General features: G+C 41.3%; 2 protein-coding genes across 3 annotated transcripts; one reads left to right on the top strand and one right to left on the bottom strand.

The window, feature by feature from the left end:
• Positions 1-43: 43 nt before the first annotated feature.
• Positions 44-4,286, bottom strand: LOC135553417 (cilia- and flagella-associated protein 45-like). The gene is made up of 9 exons (XM_064985545.1): positions 4,275-4,286; positions 4,076-4,189; positions 3,771-3,913; positions 3,393-3,537; positions 3,045-3,215; positions 2,671-2,849; positions 2,415-2,544; positions 2,064-2,185; positions 44-278 (listed from the first exon to the last, which is right to left on the bottom strand). The coding sequence occupies exons 1-9, from the start codon at positions 4,284-4,286 to the stop codon at positions 203-205; spliced, it is 1,092 nt and encodes a 363-aa protein (XP_064841617.1). The 3' UTR covers positions 44-202.
• Positions 4,287-4,351: 65 nt separating this feature from the next.
• Positions 4,352-7,239, top strand: LOC135553008 (uncharacterized). Of its 2 annotated transcripts, XM_064985041.1 has the most exons (7): positions 4,352-4,525; positions 4,616-4,677; positions 4,760-4,846; positions 5,044-5,217; positions 5,296-5,983; positions 6,265-6,376; positions 6,471-7,239. In XM_064985041.1, exons 1-5 carry the CDS (start codon positions 4,423-4,425, stop codon positions 5,329-5,331), a joined length of 462 nt encoding a protein of 153 aa, XP_064841113.1. In that variant the 5' UTR covers positions 4,352-4,422; the 3' UTR covers positions 5,332-5,983; positions 6,265-6,376; positions 6,471-7,239. The 2 variants fall into 2 exon arrangements, with proteins under 2 accessions (XP_064841113.1, XP_064841114.1); XM_064985042.1 differs by lacking the exons at positions 5,044-5,217; positions 6,265-6,376; positions 6,471-7,239 and adding an exon at positions 4,934-4,975 and having other exon boundaries at positions 5,296-5,346.
• Positions 7,240-12,160: the final 4,921 nt, after the last annotated feature.

Here is a 12,160-nt window from a genome sequence, read left to right as displayed (position 1 = left end):
CAAGGTCATGCCTACAGTAAAATAAAGGTTCATAGTATTTGATGTATACGGTCCTCTTTATTCAGAAATTACATGATAAATAATATGTGCTACATTCTATCCTGTACCAATTCATTTTCTTCATCCTACCCTGTCAAAAGGTAATGGGGGTGACAATTTATCTCCATTGTTGACATCTTTCATTAGTATCAGGGTTTGTGTTCTAGTGAGCCAGAGCAGGAAGAGCATGGACCCTTCTCTCCACTTTATTGCAATACTTCTCTGGAAGTCCAGCAGCCCTACAAGTAAAATTAACAAACATTAATTACAAAACTAAACCTGACCATCCTGACTACCCTCTGTTCCTCTCAATTCTATGTACCACCTTGTTCCTGTATATAGTTAGTCCCCTCCCAGTCCCAGTAAATGGTTAGTCCCTACCCAGTCCCTATACATAGCTAGTCCCCACCCAGTCCCTGTACATGGTCAGTCCCTAGACATAGTTAGCCCCCACCCAGTCTCTGTACTTGAGCTCCCTGAGCTTCTTTTCCTTGATCTCGTCGATGCGGCAATGCCGGGCCTCCTCGTCCAGCCGGTCTCCCTCTTTGTAGACCTCCCTGCGCAGGGATCGGTATGACAACAGCCAGTGAAAGTGCAGGGTGCCAAATTCAAAACAACAGAAATCTCATAATTAAAATTCCTCAAACACACAAGTTTTTTATACCATTTTAAAGGTCATCTTGTTGTTAATCCCACCACAGTGTCCGATTTCAAATCGGCTTTACAGTGAAAGCACCACAAAAGATTATGTTTGGTCAGTGCCTATTCACAGAAAAACAGCCATTTTTCCAGCCAAAGAGTGGAGTCACAAAAAGCACAAATAGAAATAAAATGAATCACTAACCTTTGATGATCTTCATCAGATGACACTCATAGGACTTCATGTTATACATGTCTGTTTTGTTTGATAAAGTTCATATTTATCAAAAAAGTCTCAGTATACATTGAGCGCTTTATGTTCAGTAGTTCCAAAAACATCCGGTGATTTTGCAGAGAGCCACATCAATTTACAGAAATACTCATTATAAATGTTGATGAAAATACAAGTGTTATACATGGAATTAAATATATACTTCTCCCTAATGCAAACACTGTGTCAGATTTCAAAAAAGCTTTACGGAAAAAGCAAACCATGCTATAATCTGAGAACGGCGCTCAGAGAACAAATACATATATATGCCATGTTGGAGTCAACAGAAGTCAGAAATAACATTATAAATATTCACTTACCTTTGATGATCTTCATCAGAATGTACTTCCAGGAATCCCAGTTCCGCAACAAATGTTTGAAATGTTCGATAATGTCCATCATTTATGTCCAAATAGCTACTTTTGTTAGCGCCTTTGGTAAACAAATCAAAACTCACGAAGCGCGTTCACTAGCTGCAGACGAAATGTCAAAATTTCCGTTACAGACCGTAGAAACTTGTCAAACGATGTATGGAATCAATCTTTAGCGCGTGACTGCTGGCAGACCTCTGACTCATTCCCCTCTCATTCAGCCCCCCTTCATAGTGGAAGCCTCAAACAAGTCTCTAAAGACGGTTGACATCTCGTGGATGCCTTAGGAAGTGCAAGATGACCAATATCCCACTGTAACTTCAATAGGGTCTGAGTTGAAAATCGACCAACCTCAGATCCTGGTTGGATTTTTTTCTCACGTTTTTGCCTGCCATATGTTCTGTTATACTCACAGACATCGTTCAAACAGTTTTAGGAACTTCAGAGTGTTTTCTATCCAAATATACTAATAGTATGCATATATTAGCAACTGGGACTGAGGAGCAGGCAGTTTACTCTGGGCACCTTATTCATCCAAGCTACTCAATACTGCCTCCCATAAGACGTTTTTAACACAGGCAGTCCAATTATGATCTTTTACTCAATTATTGGCAAAAGAGCTGATCTGATTAGTCAAAAGACCAATTTGTGGAAAAAGATCAGACTTAGGCTGCATGTATAAACACAGCCTTAGACAACTATTTTGCCCTTCTGCTTTCTGACCCAAAAACAAGGCCAAATACCTATAATGAAGACGTTCATAATCCTCTTTCTTGCGCTCCTTGGCCAGCAGCCTGTCCTCGTTGATACGGAGGATCTCCTGCTGCAGACGCTGCTGCTCCTCCTCCTCCTTCCTCACCAGAGCCTGGGAGACACACACACCACACCCTTCTGTTGTTTATTATTCATTATGCCTACAGTAACTGCATTACGATTCATTCATTAATGATATTCATGAGTTGCAAGAGCACAAACAGATCTTGGACCAGGCTAATTAATGAGGAATTTCTAACTGAAATTCAAAGTGGAAATACATAAGCCTGGCTATAAGAATGGTGTACTGTACAAAGAGACTTGTCTATAGCTAATAATACTTCCAGCTCCTCCGTCTGCATCCTCTCCAGGTTCTCCAGCATCTGCTCGCCTTCGTGCTCCTTCATCTCATTCTGCAACATTCTGTCCTCCAGACGCTCCTCAATCTGATTTTTAATCAGCTGATTTCCCCTATAGACACACACAGGGAAGACAGCTGAGGTGTTACAGTATGGAAAAGAAATGTAGTGTATTTGACTTTAAATGGGCCATTGTGTGGGTGTGTGTGAGCATGTGTATGAGCATGTGTTTCCTCACTGGATCCTCTGGTGTTTGCGTAGCTCGTCGATCTGCTCCAGGGCCTCCAGGGCTCTCCTATGGTCCACCTCCATCATGGCATCCAGTCGCCTCTCCTTGTCCTGCAGCTCAGCCAGGATCTGCTGCCTCTCTGGGATCTGGGCATCCCGCACCGCGTGGCACTGGGTACCCAGGATCAACTGTCCACAACAATAAAGTACCATATACAACACACACAAGGACACAGAGAAGGAAGAGTCTGGACAGGGCATGGGTAAAATACCTGGGTAAATGTGTGATATTGCAGTGAAGTTGGGACTGAAGCTGAGATAAAACGAATAACAAAGAGTATCAAAGTAAAGAGAAATTTGAGCAATGAAATTCTCTTCTTGTACCTCATTGAGTTTATTGACCTCGTCCTCCTGCTCCATCCTCATGGCATTGGCCCTCTCCAGCAGGTACTGAGCTCTTTCCTTGGCCTCATCCTCCAGCTCACTTAGGTCCTGGTTCTTCTGACAAGACAGGTCAGCCTGGCGCATATGGGCCTTCCTATCCTCAGCAGCATCCTGGTCAGGAAAAACAGCAACATTGGAACAGTGTAGAAGTTAGTTTGGTTTATTACTGTTAGATCTCCACAAGGGTGTTAGTGCTGTAGCTGGGACCCTATACTGCCAGTTAGTCACCCAGCTTTCATGAGGGAAAGGTTGCTTACAAATTCATCAGGTACATTTGTCCTTTCTCACCATAGCTGCTTCTCTCTCTCTCCTCTGGGCTTCCAGCGTGGCCTCCAGCTCTACCTTGGTTGAAACCCGAGAAGCTGTTGTGATCCGCTCGATCTCAGTTGGGTGTAGAAAGACAGACAGCCCAGAGGGATCCTTACTTGGGATCCTGGCAAAATGACAGCATTGTTTTTATGTTGTAATTCACCACCACTTCTAAAATGTGATTGTGGGATATGTTTATTGGTGCAATGTAGGTTTATGGAACTGGATGGCATTATCTTTTATAATAAGTAAACTGTGATAAACACTGCCAAGTGTAGTACTGGTATGTTCACAAAGCATTAGACTTGATGATCACATTGCAACAAATGAGAAATTGAGGTATAGACTGATACTTGCTTCAGATCTCGGATGAGGTCCCTTGTGATGATGCAAACTGTCTCTGGTTTCTGAGTTTTCTGACTTGGAGAAGACATGGACTGGCCCCTGGGTCCAGACCGGCCACCCCTCTCAGTATCCTTGACATCGCAGGCTGACAGCGCCTTGAGTGTGAAAATCCAACATACATTTCCACCAATTCTCTATCTCTCTCTCAAAAACACATATACACACACACAGACCTTGCACAGTTCAATTGTCACAGGTTACTGATATGTGTTTTATGAAATGCAGATCAAAGAGATGGCTGACACATGCCGGCCCACCTGTTTTATGGTTCCAAAGAGGCTCTCATCCACATGAGAGGTGAGGGCACGAGTGTGATAGCGACGTGAATGGGAGCTACCAGAGAGCCTTGATGAAGACCCTGCACTCTGTGGCTGTGATAAAGTCAACAGTGTTGGTACTGGTAGAGTTACACAGTAATTGAAAGTGTGTACAGAAGAGCAAATAATTGCTAGCTACATGTAGCTGCATATGACTGTCATGTACACTACCAGTCAAAAGTTTTAGAACACCTACTCATTCAAATGTTTTAGCAGTGAAAAAGAATACCCACAGACAAGGCACGGGTGGTGGGTCACCAAAGGCTGACCTTACCCCAGCAGAGGACATGGCCTTGGAGCTAAATAAAGGCAGGCCCGTCTTAGAGGGGATCCCTGGGGGGAAAGAGACGAGCATAGGTTCCTCCCAAGATGCCACCCGCTTCATTCAAGGTATGTCCTTCCATCTCTACATGGGATACAACCACATTCATATTGAATCAATTTGGACTGTCTGACTTTGGTTTACCTATTGCCTTGCAGTGTCTGGCAGCACTGTGTTCCTGTTAGAGCCACCAGCACAAGCACCAGACGATGCTGATCCAGTGAGTACTCCATCAAAGGCATACTGTAGGCCTGGCATGTCTTGTCTACTAGCTTCAATATGAATCCGATTAAATGTGATAGGGTGAAGGCCCCAGTGCAGCAGCAACAGCACATGATGGAGACGATGATGAGGAGGAGACCATCTCTCTGGATTCCAGAAGGCATGAGGTATCATGTTAAGACTGTGAAAGTACTATTTACTCTACAATGGTGAGGAGTCCTCATCAAAATCAAAAAATCTAATTTATTTTACAGGACCCAGATGCTATACAGTGGGAAAACCAGCCTGGCAACATAGTGCGTATTAATAAAAGGACACCACATCCTGCCAAATTCCAGCTGCGCTAATTGTATTGTGTTCACAGAGCTCACAAGCTATCAGAAAGTTGTATGGCAACCACCTCCGGCGCCAAATAGAACTGGCAGACATAGACATTCAGTACAAGAAGAAAAAGATGGAAAATCTTGCACTGGAGTCCGAAATAAAAAAGAGGACAATTAGGAAACTGGACCTTGAAATAAAAAAACTTGAGAGGGAGGTGAGATATGCCTTCAATGTACACTGTATGCTAACTGTAACACAAATGTATTAATCATTATTTTCTTTCCTCCCCCAGCTCCAAGAAGATGACACAGCTCAAAATAAAAATTAGGTATATTCTCGTAAAGTCAAGTGAGCCATGACATATGAGCTCTTATTGTGAGCACACAGGACGGTGGCATCTTTCTAAGGTTTTTTTTATTTTCCCAGCAATCAGTACAACCAAGTCATCGTTATAAGGCATCGCCCTCTTTTGCCCACCCCCCCGGCACCAGGGGTGGCCACTAGCCTATATGAAGGCCCAAAATTGTGTGTTCCTTTCTGCTCTGACAATGGCATGCCCATTCGTGCGAGATGTGGTGGATGAAGAAGCACTTGTGCTGAGGAGAGCCTTCAGGCGAGAAAGGGTCTTCAGGGACCGGTTGGACCCACTGGCCTTCCCTGATGACCATCTATATGAAAGATACAGGTTTTCTGCAGATGGCATCAGATGGCATGCAGACTACTGGGTCCCAGGATTAAGCACCGCACTGCACGGAGCCATGCACTGAGTGTGGAGCAAATGGTTTGTGTGGCCTTGCGCTTTTTTGCTAGTGGAGCCTTCCTGTACTCAGTGGGGGATGCAGAACAGCTGAACAAGGCCACAATTTGCCGCACAATAAGGAGTGTGTGTCTGGCTATCAAAGCATTAGCAGATGTCTTCATCTCCTTCCCTGGCCACAGAAGACTCTGTGACATCAAAGAGGAGTTCTATAGGATTGCAGGTAAGAGGATCTACAAATTACAGGACAACTGTTAACACATAGTAGGATACTCATTACTTTGTGTGACAGGTTTCCCCAATGTCATTGGTGCAGTGGACTGCACACACATAAGGATAAAAGCCCCCTCAGGTGCCCATGAGGCCGATTTTGTGAATAGGAAATCCTTTCACAGCATTAATGTTCAGGTGAACATAACTTTTTGATATTGTCCATTGACGAACACTCTGCATTGCCAGTGATGTGCATTGATTGGTGTAATATTCCTCATCTTATGATTTCAGATGGTCTGCAATGCTGACTGTGTGATCAGCAATGTTGTGGCAAAATGGCCTGGCTCAGTCCATGACTCCAGAATCTTTCGGGCCTCTGAAATCTATCAGTGCCTATCACAAGGTAAGCCACACAACCCCTATTTATAACCATCATGGCTGTGTCAAGAATATCACTGTGTTTATGAGGTAGTAATGATGAGATTTTGTGTTGACAGGTGAATTCTCTGGTGTGTTGCTGGGAGACAGGGGGTATGGCTGCCAGCCTTTTCTCCTGACACCTTTCACAGACCCCCAGGAAGCACAGCAGGCCTACAACCATGCCCATGCCAGGACCAGGGCCAGAGTTGAAATGACCTTTGGCCTCCTGAAGGCACGCTTTCACTGCCTTCACAAATTAAGGGTCAGCCCTGTTAGGGCATGTGATATTACTGTGGCTTGTGCTGTCCTCCACAATGTGGCCTGCCTGAGGAAGGAGAGGGCCCCCAGAGTGCCACCAGCCATGGACTGGGACAATCCGGCAATCTTCCCTGATGACGACAGTGGTCGGCTGCTGAGGGACCAATATGTGTTGAATTATTTTAGTTAGTATGTGTGCTTTCAATTTTGGTTAAATATGTCCTGCGGTGGCAGAGGAATTTGGTTTTTTTTGGGTTCGTTTTTTGACGAATTTGGCCTCTTGTGATGTTTGTGCGGTATACTGTGTGTAATACAAGGCTGCAGGGAGGCTACTGCATCCATTCATTTGTCTGTTCAGTTGATGTGTATGGATTTGTCCTGCATTTATTTTAGTGTGCAGACATGCAGGGTGTGTTATATACAGACCTTTGAATGTGTATGTATCATTTTGTATAATATGCTTGGATTCTGTGCTTTCTATCTTGTAGAGTCACTGTGACTTCAGTTTCGAAAGGAGCTGATGGTTTACCTGCTTTGTTTTGTCCTTATTCAATAAAGGAACATAATGTTACACATTGTGTTTTTATATTCATATGGAATGTCTATTTGTTTATATGACAGAGTACTAGGGCCACACTGAAGAAAAAGGATAAAGTCATACATTTATGAGGCTGGTTCTTTCTGCAGAAAAGCTACATATTGTTTTTACAGTTTTGATACTTATGACAATGTGATACTTAATATTCTGGCACATCAGCATGTCTTTGTTTATGAAAACATACTGAAGTACAATTTCACGAAATGCCCCACATCTGTCATTTTAACAACTGTCCTCCTTTAAAACAACTGGTTACAATATTATGACTTGTGTTTTTTTCCCCTCTGTGGCCCTAATATTCTATAATTTTATATATAGCCTTATAGTCTATGGGAAACTGTAAATTATCTAATGATAGCAACATCATCTAAAAATCATTTTTTATCCAAAATCATTGAAATTAATGATCACAAACGTTTAAATAATAACAGTGGGTCTAGTTATATGTGATAACAATGTATAGTGAGCAGTGAAATAACTATTGGTTTCCATTTGTGGTGACTGCTGACTGACATTAGGGATGAGATTAAATAGATCCTGGAATTTAGCCTGGTCTGGAGCAGGCTAGCTCCACAGAATAAATCTCCATGGTAATTTATACCATAACATATCCTCCTGCCCCCTATCCATCTTTAGTGCAACCGGATTACGGATCAATTGAGCCAGGATCACTATTTGAGCTGATCTTGCCATAAAATGGACTTGGTCTTTTATCAAATAGGGCTATCTTCTGTATACCACCCCCACCTTGTCACAACACAACTGGTTGGCTATAACGCATTAAGAAGGAAAGAAATTCCACAAATGTACTTTTAACAAAGCACACCTGTTAATTGAAATGCCTTCCAGGTGACTACCTCATGAAGCTGATTGAGAGAATGCCAAGAGTGTGCAAAGCTGCCATCAAGGCAAATGGTGGCTATTTGAAGAATCTCAAATATAAAATGTATTTTGATTTGTATAGCACTTTTTTGGTTACTACATGATTCCATATGTGCTATTTCATAGTTTTGATGTCTTCACTAATATTGTACAATGTAGAAAATAGTAAAGAATAAAGAAAAACCCTTGAATGAGTAGGTGTTCTAAAACTTTTGAGGGGTAGTGTATGTAATTGTTCGGTCATGCAAGATTGTGGGCCTCTGATTCCACTTACCATGATGATCTTCAAAAATCGTCCACTCTCATCAACTGAAAGAAATAACAGCTATAATATTGACAGGAATGTAACCATTATAATAACACAACGATTATCCAATGTTGTGAAGCACCTAGTTAGCTATTTTTCGGTCTTTATTATGGGTTAAGTGCTTGGCATGTCCCTAAAAATGAGAGATGTTTTGTTGTTGAGTATCCATGGAAACCCCCATCTTCAATAGGGGAAGAGTACGTGGCCTCTGTCCTTTTTGGCACGAGTCATATTAATCATCTCTTGTCTTGGATACTTTGTATCAAGGTGAATCAGATGTACTTTGATACAATGTGAAATAATATTTGGCTTCAGTACATGTATGCATGCAGAATGTGCGATATTATATACAGTATGTGCAATGCATGTTGCTGTATGGTGCAGGTGGTGCATCACATTTTGTGCTCACTAAGTGGCGCTAAAGTACCTTATCTCTGCAAATTAGACTACTCAACAACTATGTAACACACCGTTGTTATGACAAAACATAGTTCATTGCAATTTCGATAGAAGGTGTATGTGGTGGCGTGGTCATTGACTCGAATATCGGGTTTGGTGTACAGAGATTGAAAGAAATAGTCTACTGTGCACAGACGTCAGTCAATTCAACGTATATTCCACATTGGTTCAACGTAACAACGTTGATCCAACCAATGTGTGCCCAGTGGGCGGCAGTTTATGTTAACAGGAAACGTGGACTCACGATATAGGTAAACAGCAGAAAACAAAGTGCATGAAATTCAGGGGAAAATATAATGTATTGTACATTGCCTTCAGAAAGTATTCACACCCCTTGACTTTTTCCACATGTTGTTGTGTTACAGCCTGAATTTAAAATATATTAAATTTTGATTTTGTGTCACTGGCAGACACACAATGCCCCATAAAGTCAAAGTGGAGTTATGTTTTAAGACATTTTTACAAATTATTTTAAACAAAATTGAAAAGCTTAAATGTCTTGATTGAATAAGTATTCAACCCCACTTTTTTTGCAAGCCTAAATAAATTCACCCCAGGAGCAAAACAATGTGCTTGACAAGTCACATAATAAGTTGCATGGACTCACTCTGTGTGCAATAATAACATAATCATATCTGTACCCCACGCTTGCATTTACATGCAAGGTCCCTCAGTCGAGCAGTGAATTTCAAACACAGATTAAACCACAAAGACCAGAGAGGTTTTCTCAAAAAAAATAATGAAGAAAAAAACAGACATTAAATATCCCTTTGAGCATGGTGAAGTTATTAATTACACTTTGGATACAGGCGTCCTTCCTAACTCAGTTGCTGGAGAGGAAGGAACCCGCTCAGCGATTTCACCATGAGGCTAAAAGTGACTTTAAAACAGTTACAGAGTTTAATGGCTGTAATAGGAGAAAACTGGGGATGAATCAACAACATTATAGTTACTCCACAATACTAACCTAAATGACAAAGTGAAAATAAGGAAGCTTGTACAGAATACAAATATTCCAAAACATACATCCTGTTTGCAACTGCAAAAAAATGTGGCAAAGAAATTAACTTTATGTCCTGAATACAAAGTTTTATGTTTGGGGCAAATCCAATACAACATGTCACTGAGTATCACTCTTCATATTTTCAAGCATGATGGTGGCAGCATCATGTTATGGATATGCTTGTCATTGGCTAGGACTAGGGAGTTTGTTGTTGTTGATAAAATGGAATAGAGCTAAGCACAGGCAAAATCCTAGAGGAAAACCTGGTTTAGTGTGCTTTCCAACAGACACTGGGAGACAAATTCACTTTTCAGCAGGATAATAACCTAAAACACAAGGGCAAATATACACTGCAGTTGCTTACCAAGATGACATTGAATGTTCTTTAGTGGCCTAGTTAGAGTTGACTTGAATGGGCCTGAAAATCTATGGCAAAACTTTAAAATGGCTGTCTCGCAATGATCAACAACCAACTTGGCAGAGCTTGAAGAATTTTCTAAACAATAATGTGCAAATATTGTGCAATCCAGGTGTGCAAAGCTCTTAGAGATTTACCCAGAAATAATCACAGCTGCTAAATATGATTCCAACATGATTTGACTCAGGGGTTTGAATACTTATGTCAATTAAATATTTCTGTATTTCATATTCAATACATTTGCCAAAATGTTTAAAAAAAACATGTTTTCACTTTGCCATTATGGGGTATTGTGTGTAGATGGGTGAGAAAAAATATAAATTGAATCCATTTTGAATTCAGGCTGTAACACAACAAAATGTGGAATAGGTCAAGGGGTATGAATACTTTCTGGAGGCACGTGTGGTTCCCACCATGAAGCATGGAAGAGGAGGTGTGATGGTGTGGGAGTGCTTTGTTGGTGACACTGTCAGTGATTTATTTAGAATTCAAGGCTCACTTAACCAGCATGGCTAACACAGCATTCTGCAGCGATACGCGATCCCATCTGGTTTGCACTTAGTGGGACTATCATTTGTTTTTCAACAGGACACCTCCAGGACTATCATTTGTTTTTCAAACACACCTCCAGGATGTGTAAGGGCTATTTGAGAGTGATGGATGGAGGGATAGAGTGCTGCATCAGATGACTTTGCCTCTTCAATCACCCGACTTCAACCCAAATGAGATGGTTTAGGATGAGTTGGACCATAGAGTGAAGGAAAAGCAGCCAACAAGTGCTCAGCATATGTGGGAACTCCTTCAAGACTGTTGGAAAAGCATTCCAGGTGAAGCTGGTTAAGAGAATGTCAAGAGTGTACAAAGCTGTCATCAAGGCAAAGGGTGTCTAACATGATTCCATATGTGTTATTTCATAGTTTTGATGTCTTCACTATTCTACAATGTAGAAACTAGTAAAAAATAAGGAAAAACCCTTGAATGAGTAGGTGTTTCCAAACTTTTGACTGGTACTGTATAAATAAATCAAATCAAAGGTTATTTGTCACGTGCGCCAAATACAACAGGTGTAGATCTTACAGTGAAATTCTTACTTACAGGCTCTAACCAACTGTGCAAAAAAAGGTATTTGGTGAACAATAGGTAAGTAAAGAAATAAAAACAACAGTAAAAAAGACAGTGAAAAATAATAGTAGCGAGGCTATATACAGTAGCGGGGCTATATACAGGCACCGGTTAGTCGGGCTGATTGAGGTAATATGTATATGTACAGTGCCTTGCGAAAGTATTCAGCCCCCTTGAACTTTGCGACCTTTTGCCACATTTCAGGCTTCAAACATAAAGATATAAAACTGTATTTTTTTGTGAAGAATCAACAACAAGTGGGACACAATCATGAAGTAGAACGACATTTATTGGATATTTCAAACTTTGTTAACAAATCAAAAACTGAAAAATTGGGCGTGCAAAATTATTCAGCCCCCTTAATACTTTGTAGCGCCACCTTTTGCTGCGATTACAGCTGTAAGTCGCTTGGGGTATGTCTCTATCAGTGTTGCACATCGAGAGACTGAATTTTTTTCCCATTCCTCCTTGCAAAACAGCTCGAGCTCAGTGAGGTTGGATGGAGAGCATTTGTGAACAGCAGTTTTCAGTTCTTTCCACAGATTCTCGATTGGATTCAGGTCTGGACTTTGACTTGGCCATTCTAACACCTGGATATGTTTATTTTTGAACCATTCCATTGTAGATTTTGCTTTATGTTTTGGATCATTGTCTTGTTGGAAGACAAATCTCCGTCCCAGTCTCAGGTCTTTTGCAGACTCCATCAGGTTTTCTTCCAGA

The sequence above is a fragment of the Oncorhynchus masou genome, chromosome 13, assembly GCF_036934945.1.
Source record: "Oncorhynchus masou masou isolate Uvic2021 chromosome 13, UVic_Omas_1.1, whole genome shotgun sequence".
In the NCBI taxonomy this organism is placed as follows: domain Eukaryota; kingdom Metazoa; phylum Chordata; class Actinopteri; order Salmoniformes; family Salmonidae; genus Oncorhynchus; species Oncorhynchus masou.
This window is presented reverse-complemented; position numbering and strand designations above follow the sequence as displayed.